This window comes from Dreissena polymorpha, chromosome 2 (genome assembly GCF_020536995.1).
Source record: "Dreissena polymorpha isolate Duluth1 chromosome 2, UMN_Dpol_1.0, whole genome shotgun sequence".
In the NCBI taxonomy this organism is placed as follows: Eukaryota; Metazoa; Mollusca; class Bivalvia; order Myida; family Dreissenidae; genus Dreissena; species Dreissena polymorpha.
Window position 1 is genome coordinate 89,900,238 of NC_068356.1, and position 18,347 is coordinate 89,918,584.

At 35.3% G+C, this 18,347-nt stretch overlaps 1 protein-coding gene across 1 annotated transcript in view; it reads right to left on the reverse strand.

Annotated features, from left to right (window-relative positions):
* The window catches only part of LOC127868012 (GTP-binding protein SAR1b-like), a 30,536-nt gene that overhangs the window by 10,267 nt on the left and 1,922 nt on the right, over positions 1 to 18,347 (reverse strand). Inside the window, exons 2-4 of the mRNA XM_052409571.1 lie at positions 10,046 to 10,101; positions 6,435 to 6,554; positions 1,402 to 1,467 (exon numbers count right to left, since the gene is read on the reverse strand). Of these exons, the coding sequence (XP_052265531.1) occupies positions 1,402 to 1,467; positions 6,435 to 6,554; positions 10,046 to 10,088 (229 nt within the window). The 5' untranslated portion in view covers positions 10,089 to 10,101. The remainder of the gene's footprint in view (positions 1 to 1,401; positions 1,468 to 6,434; positions 6,555 to 10,045; positions 10,102 to 18,347) is intronic.

Below are 18,347 nucleotides of genomic sequence, written 5' to 3' on the forward strand. Positions count from 1 at the left end.
GTAAAATGGACCAAAACAAAAAACTTAACAAAATTTTCAATTTTCTAAGTATAAAGGGCCCATAATTCCGTCCAAATGCCAGTCAGAGTTACATAACTTTGCCTGCACAGTCCCCTTATGATAGTTAATAAGTGTTGCAAGTATGAAAGCAATAGCTTTGATACTGTAGGAATAAAGTGGACCTAAACACAAAACTTAACCAAATTTTCAATTTTCTAAGTATAAAAAGGGCACGTAATTTTGTCAAAATGCCAGTCAGAGTTACATTACTTTGCCTGCACAGTCCCCTTATGATAGTTAGTAAGGGTTGCAAGTATGAAAGCAATAGCTTTGATACTTAAGGAATAAAATGGACCTAAACACAAAACTTAACCAAAATTTTCAATTTCTAAGTATAAAAAGGGCACATAATTCTGTCAAAATGCACGCCAGAGTTATCTAACTTTGCCTGCCCAGTCCCCTCATGATATTTAGTAAGTGTACCAAGTTTGAATGCAATAGCATTGATACTTTCTGAGAAAAGTGGACCTAAACGCAAAACTTAACCGGACGCCGACGCCAAGGTGATGACAATAGCTCATAATTTGTTTTCAAAAAATAGATGAGCTAAAAACGTAAGAATATGTTTCTAAGTTGTAAAATATAAAGCTACTTTAATAATGTGTTTAACACAAGCCAAAGTTGATCAAGAGCACCGCATAACGGGTGCCACGCTCGGCTGCAGGTGCAGTTTTCAATAAATGAAAGCTTGTCAGATTATTTTTTTTAGAGGTCACAGTGACCTTGACCTTTGACCAAGTGACTCAAAAATGGGTGTGGCATGTAGAACTAATCAAGGTGCAGCAACATAGGAAGTTTCAAAGTTGTAGGTTGAAGCACTTTAATTTTAGAGCCAATGTTCATAACCTTGACAAATTGTAAAGGTTTTAGCACGACGTGGACGACACGACAACGGACACGACAAGCTGGCTATGACAATACCTCGGGTTTTCTCCAAAAACAGCAGAGCTAAAAAACACATTAAACCAAAGAAAACAAGAGATGTGCTTGTCAGAAACACAATGCCTCCTTCTGCGCCACTTTGACCTTTGACCTTGAAGGATGACCTTGACCTTTCACCACTCAAAATGTGCAGCTCCATGAGATAAACATGCATGCCAAATATCAAGTTGCTATCTTTAAAAGTTATGGGCAATGTTAAAGTTTTCACATGGACAGACTGACAGACGGACAGTTCAACTGCTATATTCCACCCTATTGGGGGCATAAAAATACTCCAGGTTGAAGTTTAAATAAATTATTTGCGCATTTTTAAGTTAAACTGATAACCATTTGCAATATTTCACATTAAACATTTCTACACTAAAAACACTGAAACACAGCAGAACTTCTGCCACTCACCTTGCTGATGACCACCAAGGTCAAATGTGGTGAACCTCATCCCGCCCATGGAAAGCTCCTCAGACGCTGCAAACAATTAAAAACACCATGGGTCGTATTCTGGGAAAACAGGGCATAATGCATGTGCGTAAAGGGTTGTCCCACAAGACTGATCATTGATGTACCTGCACAGTCTACACTGTCACAGGCTAATACAGGATGAAACTTTCGCTTTTACTGGATTTTTGTATAAATGAGACTTCTTTCCAACAACAAATATTATAAAAGCCCAAACATGTTAACCTGGGAAGTTTAAACACGTGTGCAAGCCTTTAGTTTCCCAATCATTTTCTTAAGGCATGGGGGCACAGACCAACAGATAAAATTGGTTTTGATTTGCAGCGATTTTTTCCTTCTTTGTAAGTTCTCGTAAAAGGTACTTTCCCAATTGTGGATAAATAACAAAATTCCCAATTCCCGTCCGAAAAATTCCCAAAATGAAGGAAAATTCGGTACATTTTGTTCCAAAAGCGCATTATAATCTGCAAGTAAACAAATAAAAATCAGCACTGAAACTGAACATTTTATGCAATTGGGCATGTACAAAAATACTACAATGGGTTTGTGCAATTTAGTAACATTTAATTAAAACAAACCATAATTCTTAATAGAAAGATTTTATGACGCACATTTTCCCAATATCATGGTTTTTCGTGATAATTTTTCACAATTGGTGCATTACCAGTACATTCCTAATTGGGAAAAAAATGCTGATTTTTCATTTTGTTAAATATATACAATATTAATTTCTTCATAAAGTCAGAGCTATAACAAAGATAATATATTCTTAAATTTATGAAAATGTCTAAATTTAATCTCTGACACATCGTGAACCAGCATAATTGAATGCATAACTTTTCAGCAGTATATTGACACCTCACTAAAACAAGAGCACCGCCTTGCGGGTGCAGACCGCTCATCTATTTTCTTTTTAAAGGTGAAGGGACTCTCATTTTCAATCACAAAGGAGGGAGGAATGGAGTGAAGAGGGGTGTATAGTGTGGGGTTGTGGACATTTATTACATTATCTTCCAAAAAAGCGAAAAAAAAAAATAATAATAAAAAAATCGGGGGGGGGGGGGGTATAGTGTGAGGGTGTGGTGATAATTTGTGAGATGATCTTAAAAAAAAAAATAAAAAAATAAAAAAAATCAAAAAAAAATTTGGGGGGGGGGGGGGTGGGGGGGGGTGGGGGGGGTGTATAGTGTGAGGGTGTGGTGGTCATTTGTGAGATGATCTTATAAAAAAAAAAAAAAAAAAAAAAAATTAGGGGGGGGGGAGGGGGGGGAGGGGGGGGGAGGGCACGGGGGATGGTTTGGGTGAAGTCTATTGTGGTATGTCAGGTAAGAGTAGTTTCATCAAAGTATCAATCAAATCTAATCATAAATAAAGAAGTTATGGCAATTTTAGCAAAATTTAATAATTTGACCTTGAGAGTCAAGGTCATTCAAAGGTCAAAGTAAAATTCAAGTTGCCAGGTACAGTAACCTCATGATAGCATGTAAGTATTTGAAGTTTGAAAGCAATAGCCTTGATACTTCGAGTGGATCGAAACACAAAATTTAACCATATATTAAAAGTTACTAAGTCAAAAAAGGGCCATAATTCCGTAACAATGACAACCAGAGTTATGCAACTTGTCCTTTTACTGTACCCTTATGATAGTTTGTGAGTGTTCCAAGTATGAAAGCAATATCTATGATACTTTAGGGGTAAAGTGACCAAAACATAAATCTTAACCAAATTTTCAATTTTCTAAGTATAAAGGGCCCATAATTCCGTCCAAATGCCAGTCAGAGTTACATAACTTTGCCTGCACCGTCCCCTTATGATAGTTCATAAATCTTGCAAGTATGAAAGCAATAGCTTTGATACTGTAGGAATAAAGTGGACCTAAACACAAAACTTAATCAAATTTTCAATTTTCCAAGTATAAAAAGGGCACATAATTCTGTCAAAATGCCAGTCAGAGTTACATTACTTTGCCTGCACAGTCCCCTTATGATAGTTAGTAAGTGTTGCAAGTATGAAAGCAATAGCTTTGATGCTTAAGGAATAAAATGGACCTAAACACAAAACTTAACCAAAATTGTCAATTTTCTAAGTATAAAAAGGGCACATAATTCTGTCAAAATGCATGCCAGAGTTATCTAACTTTGCCTGCCCAGTCCCCTCATGATAGTAAGTAAGTGTACCAAGTTTGAATGCAATAGCATTGATACTTACTGAGAAAAGTGGAACTAAACGCAAAACTTAACCAAAATTTTCAATTTTTTAAGTATAAAAAGGGCACATAATTCTGTCAAAATGCACGCCAGAGTTATCTAACTTTGCCTGCCCAGTCCCCTCATGATAGTAAGTAAGTGTACCAAGTTTGAATGCAATAGCATTGATACTTTCTGAGAAAAGTGGACCTAAACGCAAAACTTAACCGGACGCCGACGCCAACGCCAACGCCAACGCCGACGCCAAGGTGATGACAATAGCTCATAATTTTTTTTCAAAAAATAGATGAGCTAACAATATAATATATGGTATTAAAGCTTAATTAGTATTGCAACCAATCTGTAAATTTCCCTTGTACTTTTTTATAAAAGACAAGGCTATTGTCAAGCAATATGGTCCCCTACCGGCTCCACCATTGTCAGAAATTCCACCATTTTCAGATTTTTTTTATATATTTTTAAATTTTTTTGGTTGCCATAGTAACCACAATTTTTGATGTAGGAACAAATTTAATAACGTGCATAATGTCCATATTACCATCTAGCCATGTTCCAAGTTTCATGAAAAAATATTAAGAACTTTTAAAGTTATCGCAGGATCCAGAAAACCACCATTTTCAGCAGTATTTCTAGTCTATTTGTTGCCATAGCAACCATAATTTTGGACGTAGAAACAAAATGAAATGACGTGCATAATGTCCATATTGCCATCTATCCATGTTCCAAGTTTCATGAAAAAATATTTAGAACTTTCAAAGTTATCGCAGGATCCAGAAAAGTGTGACGGACGGACGGACTGACAAACTGACTGACAGAAGGAGCGCAAACCATAAGTCCCCTCCGGTGAAACCGGTAGGGGACAAAAATATATAAACAACTCCAAAATTGATTGCATACAAAAGACATGGAATGTTGTTGAGATAAGTATCAAATATAATGTTAATTGATATTTATTTATTGTCCTTTCAATCCACAACATGAAATGCAAGGAAGATTCTGATTATAGTGTGTTATGCAAACATCACACATAATACATACAAAACAAATTGACACATTTGATGGATCACTTAGACTGAAATCTTAATGATGGCCTGTGATTTTCAGGCCAATTACATTTAATTTAATTATCACATTATCTGCTTTTTTACTCCTTTAGCAAGGGCCTTATATAGGCCCCTTCCTCCGAGAGAAAGGCCCCTTCCCCTAAGATAATTTCTTTAAGATGATGCAATTTTCCCCAAACTTTTAGCTTACATAAGGACATTTATTCCCCGTTTTCAGTTGTGTTGATTTTTTTCCCCTAAAATTGAAGGCCAGACCTTTCCCGAAATAGAGAAAAAAAGCCTGACATTGTCAAGCAAACTGTCAACATAAATTTCTTCTATTTGTGTTCTTCTTAAATATTTACAATCTTAATACTGTCTGTAACTATGGATGCTTTTGATTTTACAAAATGTTTTTGTTTTATTTTAGTTTTAAGAAATAAACTCTCATTTTTATTTTAAAGTATTTCGTTGCAAAACAAACATCAATCGCCCAATTTAAGTAAAAACTAGAAATGTCGCGACAGAGGCCGACGCGTATCCCCACACCGCATGTTTGACCCAGGGGCGCCCCAGCGTTGGTAATGGGGCCATGCATAGTTGCGATTGACCGTATTGTCATAAGAATAGTTCAGTATCAATTATAAGTGAATTGGTGTAGAAATAACGAAGTAAAAGGCAATTTTGGGTGGGTGTGGCCTATGTGGGCGGGGCGCCCCAGGGTTGGTAATGGGGCTATGCATAGTTGAGATTGACCGTATTGTCATAAGAATAGTTCAGTATCAATTAGAAGTAAATCAGTGTAGAAATGAAGAAATTATAGTAAAGGGCAATTTTGTGTGGGTGTGGCCTATTTTGGCGGGGCGCCCCAGGTTTGGTAATTGGGCCATGCATAGTTGAGATTGACCGTATTGTCATAAGAGAAGTTCAGTATCAATTAGAAGTGAATCGGTGAAGAAATGAAGAAGTTATAGTAAAAGGCAACTTTGGATGGGTGTGGCCTATGTGGGTGGGGCGCCTCAGGGTTGGTAATGGGGCCATGCATAGTTGAGATTGACCGTATTTTCATGCATAGTTGAGATTGACCGTATTGTTATAAGAGAATTTCAGTATCAATTTGAAGTGAATCGGTGTAGAAATGAAGAAATTATAGTAAAAGGCAATTTTGGGTGGGTGTGGTCTATGTGGGCGGGGCGTCCCAGGGTTGGTAATAGGGCCATGCATAGTTGAGATTGACCGTATTGTCATAAGAGAGGTTCAGTATCAATTTGAAGTAAATCTGTGCAGAAATGAAGAAGTTAATGTAAAATAACATAAAAAATGAGTGAAAATCTCTGTCCCGGCCCCGCCCCAACCCCCATAACTTTTGACCCAGGGGTCAGATCAAAATTCCAAGTAGTGCAGGGTCGATCATATGCTAATAGCTACCATGTGTGTAAGATTCAAGGTTCTAGCGCTTATAGTGTAGGAGGAGATAGTGGCCAGGACAGACAGACAGACAGACGAACGGCGGAGATAACCACAATATCACCACGCTTTTCAAAAAGCGTGGGGATAACAATGTGATTTTCATCATAAAAAAAAGCCCCTAATAGAATAGAATAGAATGAAAAGCACACACACTGATATCAAATTATGATCAATCATATGTTTAAACAAAAGAGTAATTGGCAGTGTGAGACAAAAACAGCAAAAAGCGAGCCCTGGTTTATTGTTAGTCTCTTACTTGGATGCAAGGTGGGTACATGCTGGGCCATTCGGTCGTCCTTCAACATGTGTAGCAGAGTGGTCTTCCCTGCATTGTCCAGGCCCAAAAACACGAGCTTTCCTGACTTCTTCATCAGGCCTACAATGAAGGGCACAGCCACCATGCGTGCGAGTCTCCATGCATGATACACGTGATTGAAACTGCTCATTAACTCTTTCTCGCCCAGATGCAAAGCAAACATGGCTATATGCAACCAGCATAAAACAAGAAGAGCCTGCAAGAAACTCGCAGTCTGTTAAGATTTTATATTGGTTGCTGCTCATCAGTATCTTAGTTTTAAAAATCGCATCTATTAAGAAATATTTTTAATTGTATTAGATTTTTTAAGGAACTACAAATGGGCAATCTGAGAGGTTTAGATTTGGAGTATTACATGGTCATTCTGTTACTGCTCATAAGGCTGAGTTTTGCACAGAATTTATTTTTGATTCAGATAATGACAGTTCACACCAACAAACCAGATAAATTGCGGTAACCAAGCATGCACATTAATCTTTTGTATTAAGTACTAACTTGTGAGAAAAATCTTACAGGAATGATTTGAGAATTGTACAAATTTGTGATGAGCCCTAGATTAAAGCTGAAACTCTTAGTTCTTTTTTGACATAAAAACAATTACTGTCATTTTCTGAGCCAGATTAAATTGATGTCATTCAAGCCAGGCCATTTTCTTTTTACATCATTATGTTACGACTGAAATCGGTAATATTATAAGTGCATTAACTTAATTCACAATAAATTGAATAATTCGCAGTAAATTAAATAATTGATTACGCTTGAGACAGCCACAATTTGAGCCAAATGGAGCAAAAGAAAAAGGCCTTGACATTGCATGCTGTGTTCCATTCCAAACAAAGCCACATTCTCTTTTGAGCCTCCATACTTACTGGGGTGTAATGTTGGAACAGGCTGAACCATATGACCCTCTTTTAATACACTCAACAATGTGGTTTTACCCGCATTGTCTAAACCTAAGAAAATCAGCTTTCCATTTTTGGAGCGAAGTCCTGTATACAAATTTTAAACAGAATGTTATAGTTTAAAAAATCCTTCTTAATCATTTAAATCATATTTACATTTTGTTTTAATATTAGTCCAAAAAAGGGGGAACTCATTTATTCATTATAAACGATTGAGTATGGCCAACAAAGTTGGGCCCTAACAGGTTCAAACAATTTTTGGGTCGGGTTGGCAAGTCATAACTTTGCCATATATTTATGGATCTTAAATGTAAAGCGCCATTTGAAAACATTGTCAAGTGTAATATCCATCCCCCTATCTCAAAAGTCAAGGTAACACTTGTTGAAAGGTCCAATTAGACAAATGAAAAATGGTCAGTCCTCATATTTCTCCATAATACTTTGGAAATATGTATATGATTCTAATATTGAAGGTTCTCGTTTCCAGTAATACAATTATGGCGAAATTTTAAAATTTCAAAAACTATTTCAGAACAAGAGTGCCAAACTGTCACAAGATACGCCCGTTCAAAGGTTTTGGACACCATGCTCAATGCTTGAAATGCACTAAGTGACCTCGAGACCTAGTTATTGGCCCGGCATGACCCATATTTGAACTTGACCTAGATATCATTTAGATGTAACATCTGACTAAATTTGGTTAAGATCAGATGAAAACTACTTCAATTAGAGAGCGTACACCATGCTTAATCCTTGAAATGCACTAAGTGACCCCCTGAACTAATTTTTGACCCGGCATGACCCATATTCGAACATGACCTAGATATTGTCTAGACACAACTTCTGACCAAGTTTGGTGAAGATTGGATGAAAACTATTTGAATTAGAGAGCAGACACTGCTGTGGACGCCGCCCGCCCACCAAGGGTGAAACTATAATACGTCCCGTTTTTAAAAACGGGCATATAAAAAGTTTGTTTTTTTCAAATTGGACCTCAAATTTCCCAATTGAAGATTTAAAAAAGTTTTTTTAGATCTCAGCATTTAGTTCATCTCCCATCCACCTCTATACATTGCACCTTATAATATGATATAAAACAACGCCCTTTTTTATTCTCAATTTTGAAGTGCTTGATAGCAAAACAACAACTAGAGCTTTGTCACTGAATGTGACTTATACCCCCATACCACTTTGACGCAGGATAAAAAGTTGTTTAAAAGTTTCGGATGAATACAATTTGAATTAGAGTCCGGACAAAGTGGCGCCGTTGAAAATGCACTAATTGACCCTATGACCTAGTTCTTGACCCGACATGACCCATATTCGAACTTGACCTAGATATCAACTAGATGCAACTACTGACCAAGTTTGGTAAAGATCGGATGAATACAATTTGAATAAGAGTCCGGACAAAGTGGCGCTGTTGAAAATGGACTAATTGACCCTATGACCTAGTTTTTTACCTGGCATGACCCATATTCGAACTTGGCCTAGATATCAACTAGATGCAACTACTGACCAAGTTTGGTGAAGATAAGATTTATACAATTTGAATTAGAGTCCGGACAAAGTAAAATGCACTAATTGACCCTTTGACCTAGTTTTTGACCCAGCATGACCCATATTCGGACTTGACCTAGATATCAACTAGATGCAACTACTGACCAAGTTTGGTGAAGATCGGATGAATACAATTTGAATTAGAGTCCGGACAAAGTGGCGCCGTTGAAAATGCACTAATTGACCCTATGACCTAGTTTTTGACCCGGCATGACCCATATTCGAACTTGGCCTATATATCAACTAGATGCAACTGCTGACCAAGTTTGGTGAAGATCGGATGAATACAATTTGAAATAGAGTCCGGACAAAGTGGCCCCTTTGAAAATGCACTTATTGACCCTATGACCTAGTTTTTGACCCGGCATGACCCATATTCGAACTTGGCCTAGATATCAACTAGATGCAACTGCTGACCAAGTTTGGTGAAGATCGGATGAATACAATTTGAATTAGAGTCCGGACAAAGTGATGCCTTCCGCCCGCCGCCCGCCCGCCCGCCCGCCCGCCCGCCAAGGGGTTTCACATAATACGTCCCGTATTTTATACGGGCGTATAAAAATGAGAAAATGTTCCAAGTCAAAAGTCAGATTTACCAAATTATTAATTGACACTCCAATAATTTAAAAGCTCATCATTTTTCTTTTTTTGGCCAGAAATGATGAGTGCAGGCCAGCAAAGGCTGTTGAATTATAGGACATCCTGGCTAGCAATAAATTATAATTTTTAGGAAGGACTGTTGCTTTGTGATGCTTGTAACAATTCCCCACCTAAAAGGTCTTGGTCATTATCATACATGGAGGTCAAATGTCAAACTTGACCAAAAGAAATTCCATAAAGTGAAGTTTTAAGACGAGAGTTGATTTAGGGGACATTTGTGCCTAGGATTTAGGGGACATTTGTGCCACAAGGACAAATTTTGTGGTGGATTTTCTAATCTCTTTTTTTTAGGTATCTGTTGGAGCCCTAAAATAATGGCTTAAAGATTATGAATCAATAAAAATGTATTGAAATAAATAAGCTCTTTAATTCATCAAATCCATCAACACAAACCTGATATCTACTACCAAAACTATGTTATTAAATTACCTAGAAAATTCAGCATTCCAGTAAACCAATCCCACAGAAACATTTTGTTCTTCTGTCTGAAATGCAAAACAAAAACAAACAGTAATTAATTACTGTCACAAAATATTTTTCATTAGAACTATTTATCTCACATGACACAATTCTATTGAAAAAGCATGGAATGTTACACTAAGTGTCTTGGACAAAGTTATTTGTACCTGTCCTATGTAAATGTAATAATACAGTGTGCATTTGTCATGTTTTTTTCATTGTATATGACATCATTGCTGACTGTGTTTATTATTCAATAAAATTTTTATTCTGCTGTACCTTAATTTATGTTTTATACCAATAGCTACATACATTATTACAAATCACTTGTTCTGTTGGACGAACACCTTAAATATTTAGCTAGTCCTCGAACAAAAATCACTGGCCAGGACAACAAAAGAATTTCTATGCTGTTTCACCTAACATGATATACTTTCAAGAAGTTCCCCTGTTCCATAATTTAGTGTTCTTATACATTTGTCACATTCTGAATCATCTGAACAATCTTTTCTCTATTCCTCATATTAGTCAATAAATAAAAAAATATATGAGCCTAACTCTAAAACAGGACTTAATGCATGTGTGCTAAGAATTTCCCAAATTACTCATTCAGATTAGCCTCTTAATCAAAGACAACAATGTTCACTGTCATAAAATTTGTTCGTTTAAATGAAGTCTCTTCTTAACAATATCCAGTCTAGGCGTTAGCATAGGTTAGTGTAGTCCCTGACTTGTCTCTTGGCCAAGTTTTGAATCTGGTCCAGGTCCTTCAGGAGAATGTTATGGTCTTTTAATTATGTGATAGATCTGTTAAAGGGGCCTTTTCACAGATTTTGGCTTGTTTTGAAGTTTGTCATTAAATGCTTTATATTGATAAATGTTATCATTGGATTTAAAAGCTCCAGTTAAAAATCAAGAATAAATTTTTTTAAAAGAGTCCTGGAGTCAAAAAGTCTAGCAATTAGACCACTCGGACATCCTTCCAGATCAGCATTCTAGATAAGCTGTGTATCAGCGTAATATACGCATTAGAAATATAAAGATACGCTCAATTTATCATTTCCGTGCGTACATTGAAGCAAGCCAATCTGGACTTACGCAAACTATGAAAATTTGCTGTGTACAACGTAAACAAAAATATAAACATCTAATTGTCTTTCGCCAAAGTATGAGACTGGTTATCCTCAAATTTAGAGTTAATTTGTTTGCTGGATTGTATAAATAGTTAGCCAGTCCGTATGTATACTCTGTATCATCTAGTCGCATGATAAATTTAGCATTGATTTTTTTTAACAGACAGTCAAGCGCTTATGTGTTTATTAAATTACATGAATAGGCCAGCATGGCTTATTTAAAGCCAAACAAATTTACTTCTCAAAGTAAAATTGATTCTTTTTATCAGGGATCAAGCAACTGGGCAATTTGGGCGATTATATCGCCGTGGCTTCCCTTTAATCGGATCAAAAGCACCGGTGATATCACTTCGCCCTAAAATCTGGCAATTATTATATCCGCAGCGCTATCTAAGTGGCTTCTGATTTTTACCAAATACACGCCAAAGTCACGCGAAGTAAATTACCTATTGAAAATTCATAAGCAACCATTCACAGCGCTCGTCATTCGGGTATTTGGCAGGAATCTCTTGACCAAGCAGAGTGAAATCACTGAAGCGTGTAAGTGTTACAAACGGTGTTTTTACTGCTATTGTCAAGTTTTATGGGAATTATTATTGGATGAACGGCGCCTTTATGATAGTGAGCAATAAATAAAGTAACACTGTGACAAACACTCACCTAGATAATAAATTAAAACGATTATTAGGGTCGCTATTTCTTTACCATTTAATCAATAGTGACTGTCAATACCACGGGCCTGGCAAAAGCAGTTTACAAAAACAATATCTCCACAAAAACACATGAAATCTTGTTTTAACAGGAATTTGTGAGCATTTCTGTTTAATAGTTTCATTATTATAATATTTTGGGAAAGGTAAAGTTTGATTAAGAAACCAACAATTTCGGAAATAAAAAGTATACCATTCACTCGTTGTACTATATTTCGGATATGTTTAAAATTCGGACATTTGAAGATAGGGACATTTATGTGTTGGTTTGTTGTTGATAGTTTGTAAAATTATGTTTTATAACATTTCAGGCAACTAAAATGGATGGTGGCAATTATCTGGGCCTTTCTGTCAAGAAATATGCGTGAAAAACATTCATTTATTTGAGCCTAGAAATCATCCACCACTTACAGAAAACGTTTTAACAACAGAAGCTGTCAAAGCTGATGTATATCATGTCCAAATGACCAAATATAACTGTTTAACAATATGAAGTGAGATGCTTTATTTTCTGATGTTTTCTCTTTCCCTTTTAAATGATGTTAATTGGTGTGATTCTATGTTTAAAATTAAATAGTTATCTAATTTTGAAACATTTATGCAGCATACTGTTACATTGATGTTAAAATTATTATATTATTTTGGTTATCTGTGTTTTTTTATCAAGATGAAAAAAGTTTTTTATATACAAAGTAAGCTTATTAAGACTTATGAAGGTATGACTTATGAAGGTACTTATAGTTTTTTTTATGTATTACCATATTTTTTCAAGTGATAATACAGTCAATGACATTAATGTAATGCAGTAAGGTTTCTTTTAATAATCGTCCTAAATTATTCCTATTAATAATGTTGGAATAACAGACAGTTTTCACACTGCGAAAAAGTGGCAACAACTTTTTTTTAGGCCAGTGAAACCCCTGGGTCATGGTTCACAATGGTCCATTGGTGATCGCAAAAGATCCACTTCTCCCTAAAACTGCCTCACCTCTCCCTCACCTCTCCCTCTCCAGAGCTGAGGGAGAAGTGACTTCTCCCAAAAATTGGAGTCTAGCTTGATCCCTGTTTATATGGCAAAAGTTGTATTGAGTAAAAACATTGTACTGCCAATACTGAATGATTTTATTTCCTTTGTTTTCAAATAAAAAAGGACACACTTAAATGCTAAAACAATTGCTGAAAGTTGGCAAAAAAGTTTTCCGTGGCTCAGGGTGGTGGACGATAAGGACGAAGTTGGTCTTAAATGTAAAATCTGCCAACAATACAAGGCTGATAATGTTTTGGCCACTGTATTTAACATAGTTAAATTAAAGTAGTGTGTCTGTACCCGGGCCTCGACACTAACGGTGGTCCGGGGACCCGAGGCCCCCAGATTTTGGTGAGGGTCACCAGTTCTCTCAAGCTGGGTGATCCTCCGGGAACCCTAAATTTATAGAACTTCTTCGTATTGATTGACCATTTGAATTTTTAAAAGTGGCTCCAAATTTTTAAATGTGGCGAATTACAAAAATCGGCAAAATCCTATCCGAAAATGTACTGCGAATGGAAAGCACGCGACCGAGCATTAGCGGCCAGTTGTAAATATTGATTTTCGACAATGTAAGCGACCTACAGTGTAGAGAGTATATTGAAATCCCTGAAGCGTGTAAGTGTTACAAACGGTGTTTTTACTGCTATTTTCAAGTTTTATGGGGGTTATTATCAGATAAACGGCTCCTTTATGATATTGAGCAATACATTAAGTAACAGGGGGACAAACTGTCACGATGATCAATAATTATAATAATTATTAGGGCCACTATTTCTTTAATCAAAACCATCGGGCTGGCAAAAGCATTTAATATCTCCACAAAAACAAATATACTTGTTTCAACAGGTATTTTTGAGCATTTCTGCTAAATATTTTCATTATTATAATGTCCTGGAAAGGATATAATTTGATTAAGATACCAAAAAATTCTTAAATAAAAAGTATTTCATTCATTCGATGTACTATATTTCGGATATGTTAAAATTCTGACATTTAAAGATAGGAACATTTTTGTGTTGGTTTGTTGTTGATAGTTTGTAAAAATAAAAATATGTTTTACGTTATTTCAGGCAACTAGAATGGATGGTGGCAATTATCTGGGCCTTTCTGTCAGAAAATAGGCTTGAAAAACATTCATTTAATTGAACCTGGAAATCATCCACCACTAACAGAAAACGTTTTAACAACAGAAGCTGATTTATATCATGCCCAAATGACCAAATATAACTGTTTAACAATTTAAAGTGAGATGATTTATTTTCGGATGTTTTATATTTCTTTTTCCCTTTCAAATGATGTACATTGGTGTGATTCTATGTTTAAATCAGGGTTGGCACCAATCGACCACCCCCGGTTTTAACCGCCGGTTTTAACCGGTTAAAACCGCCCCGGTCAATACTCCCGAAGTGGTCATTACTGGTCAATACTGGTCGATTGAACTTTACCCCCAATTTTGATTTATATTCCATGCCTAATTAAACAATATTGATAATATAAATTAAACAGACATGTTGCCAACAATGTCTTAAGCTATTAATACCCACTATTTTATACCTGTTCATGCAATTTGTAGGCCAATCACTCAAAATTTGCAAATTTGTCAAAGTTGATCAATTGGATTTTTCTGGTCGATTGAACTTTTTTAAAAATTGTAATGAATAATGAATGCTCAGATAATTCTGTGCTTGATTCAACAAGAACCTGAACCTGTCAATTACTGTGTATGAGTTGTTTCTCATGCCCCACTGTCCCTACAGTCTTCTAACAGTCTTTTCACCTATACAGGTTAGGGTACCCAAAACTGATGATAGGGCCTTAAATGGCACCTTTTTGACATGATCCTTACTTGTCATGTATTTTTGCATTGATTTCTTTAAATACTTTTTAAACAAAATAGTGAAAAAATCTTTCATTTTCCATTGATATAAAAATAAAAAACATATTAAGAAATAATTATTAAAAGAAAAAATAATTTAAAAGAAGAGTAGACCCACAATTAGAAAACATTATTTTTTGGCAAAATCAAGAACTTTGATTGTTTATTCATTTGAATACCAATTGAACGTTTAAATATGAAAGGGAAAAAACCCTCTTAATACAGAAAGAAAACAAGATAAAAGTAACTATTAAGTACAATGCAATCTCCTTTTGTGTGAGTGATATGAAATAGCCTAAGGGCAGATTTGCTTAATTGTCAATATCAGAGACATAACACTGCATGCATTTTATTACCAATTAAGGCTTAGAGGCCAGATTTATTACCCTAGAATACACAAGAGTTCTGTTTGTCCATCTGCTTATCAAATAGATATATCAATAGATAAGTGAAATACTATGGTACCTACAATAGTAATAATACTTTAGTAGCAGATGTGATACACTGAGATATAGTGCTGCAACAATACGCCAAAAACCGTATTGCAATATATTGTCAGTTCAAAAACCCGTATTGCAATATATTGCAATATATTGCTAACTTGTACCAAAATTATAACTTGCCAATTACCCGATAATCCCATAAATTCCAATTTTAAAGCAAATTCTGGTAAATACTTACTATAAATGTGCTCAAGAATAATAAGAAACACAAACATTCGCAAATTTTCTTAAGTATCAAATACATTTTTGCAATTGTTACTATTTAAAGATGTGATGAAATAACGTCCAACCGGGGCGTTTTTCCCATTGAACACGCATCATTCAGCTGACGTGATGTTCTCCTTTTTATACAACACAAAATACACCCATACTTTCCATGCGACGTTCTACATGTCTGTATAATTTTCGCGCGCTTTTTATTGAGACAAATGATAAAGCACTTTTTATTTGACGCTATAATTTTTCATTGTCGCGTTAGCATTCAAATTTGGAAGCGTGTTTCCGAAATTCGGATTACAAATAATGCTCAAATCAGAATCGAACGAAACATTTACAGCTGTGCGCAATTAATTCAACGATAATCTGTTCAAAAGCATCGAATGAATGCTCCCATGTAACAACGCTACTCCGTATAATACACTTTTTAGAATGCTATTTTTACGTAAAAAATAATTTACACTGCTTTGTTTTGTTTACCTTTTTATCATTATTTCGGATGGCTTTTCTGGACGAAATGTGAATGAATTTTTGTAAAATTTTCGTACCGGTATGATGAAAATCATATCGCAATACAATATGCGGATTGTGTATTGCGATATATACCGATATACCGGTATATTGTTGCAGCCCTACTGAGATAAAGGTATTGCCTTAGTCCTTATGTATTTGTGGCTGTTTCCATAAATAATAAAGAAGTAACTTTTTACAGCTTTTAAGATTTTTTTTACAATAAATAACTCAGAAAAGAGTTTATCAATTACAGAATAATTATTCATTTAATATAAAATGGCTCCTTTGTGATGTTTAAATGCTACAATTTTCAATCGACCAGTATTGACCAGTAAAGACCAGTAATGACCAGTATTGACCGGTTTTAACCGGGTATTGACCGCCGGCCCGGTCAATACTCAATTGACCGGTCAATATGCCAACCCTGGTTTAAATAATTAATCTTGAAACATTTAGGCAGCATACTGTTTAATACATTGAAGTTAACATTATTATATTATTTTGGTTATCTGTGTTGTTTATCAAGTTGAATTTTTTTTATTTAATTTTATATACAAATAAAGCTTATTAAGACATATGAAGGTATGACTTATGAAGGTACTTATTGTTTTATATGTAATAACATACTTTTTAAAGTGGTAATATAGTCAATGACATCAATGTAGTAAGATTTCTTTAAATGATTGTTCTTATTAATAAGGTTGGAATAACCCACAGTTTGCACGCCGCGAAAAAGTGGCGACACTTTGGGGGGGCCAGTGAAACCCCTGAATCTGCGTAATTACCTTTTATTTCTTATAAGTTTATAAGAAGAACCTCCGAAACATTAAGCACTGGTGGCGAAGGGCAATATTGAAGATGATAGTGCTGAAGATGATTATGTTAAGGATGTCGATGATGACGATATTGGTGAAAGACATAATATCAAAAGTTTACAAGACAAGGCTTATGAGCTATTAATGGGTCTGCTTTAAATGCAGACCTGTTTACCCTACCGATTGCTTCTCAGTAGTATGGAGGGCATCTCTCAGTAGTTTTGGGCTGTTGTCAGTAGTTTTAAACTTTTTAATCATTTTGAGCATTAAAACACCATGACTGGGTCACATATCAGTTTAACGGTACATAAAGCATTAGATGAATCTAGTTGCTAAAAATTAAATCTGTTAAGTGATTGTTTTGCTTTGATTTGTTACAGCCTGTGCCATTTGGTTTGGGAAAATTAGCGCGATAAACCACGAAATTGGAAAAAATAGCGCGATAAACCATGAAATTGGGAGACATTCAGCATTATACATATGATTATAAGTAACAGAATTAAAATTGTTTTTAAGTGCATGTTTGACAGCATTTTATATTATAAAGTTCTGCTTCAATGTCTTCTTACAATGAAGACAATATTTAGTTAATATCCATCCACATGCATATTAAACTTGCAATAATCTATAGATTCTTAAATACACCATTTGATCATAAGCTCTTTAAGAATAGCTATTAATTTAATTCAGTATTTTTTTTAATTAAATATCATAAGGCGGAAACAAACAAATATTGACAAACATCCTTTAGTGTTCTTGTTGTGTTAATGATATATTAAATGGAGTTAAAATAATATATTTTATTTGTTTACCCAAAGACCTATAGAATCTTTAGGTCTTTGGTTTACCTTTCAATATTTTGCACTTGACAACCTCAGTTCAATGCTATTTCATTAAACTGTACAGCGTAACAAATATAATAAAGCAGAATACGCATATGAATCTGATTATACACAGATCCACTAACATATAAATCAAATCATGTTTGTCTCTTTTCATTTTCGAACGATACTCATCTTATTATAATAAATGCTTCAACTTTGTGAGTAGACAATTTTCCAACACTCGTTTCCCTGACGCACATTCACTGTGCAGATTTCTGATAAATATTTTTTTCAAATCTCAAATGTAGTATGTTGCGTTAATTGACACACGCATTTCATTATTCCCTAATGACCATATGATATCCGTTGTTAATTTGAATGGTATTTATTATTTTCGCCGTTAATCGCAATTTTATAGTCTGCTTGCCGCCATCTTGGACGTGTGTAAAAACAGGCGTGCTCAATCCTGATACATCGACTATCGTCAGTATTCTCCGCAATAGAAAGAGAGATGTGTATACTGGATAGCAACGTAAAATCGTACATATTCAGCTAAATTTGCGAACCTATACGCAAGTCAGTTGTTGTTCGGTGACGACTCGACAAGCTCAATCAGCACTCGTTCCCCGGAAGGCTTGAATTTCAACGCTTT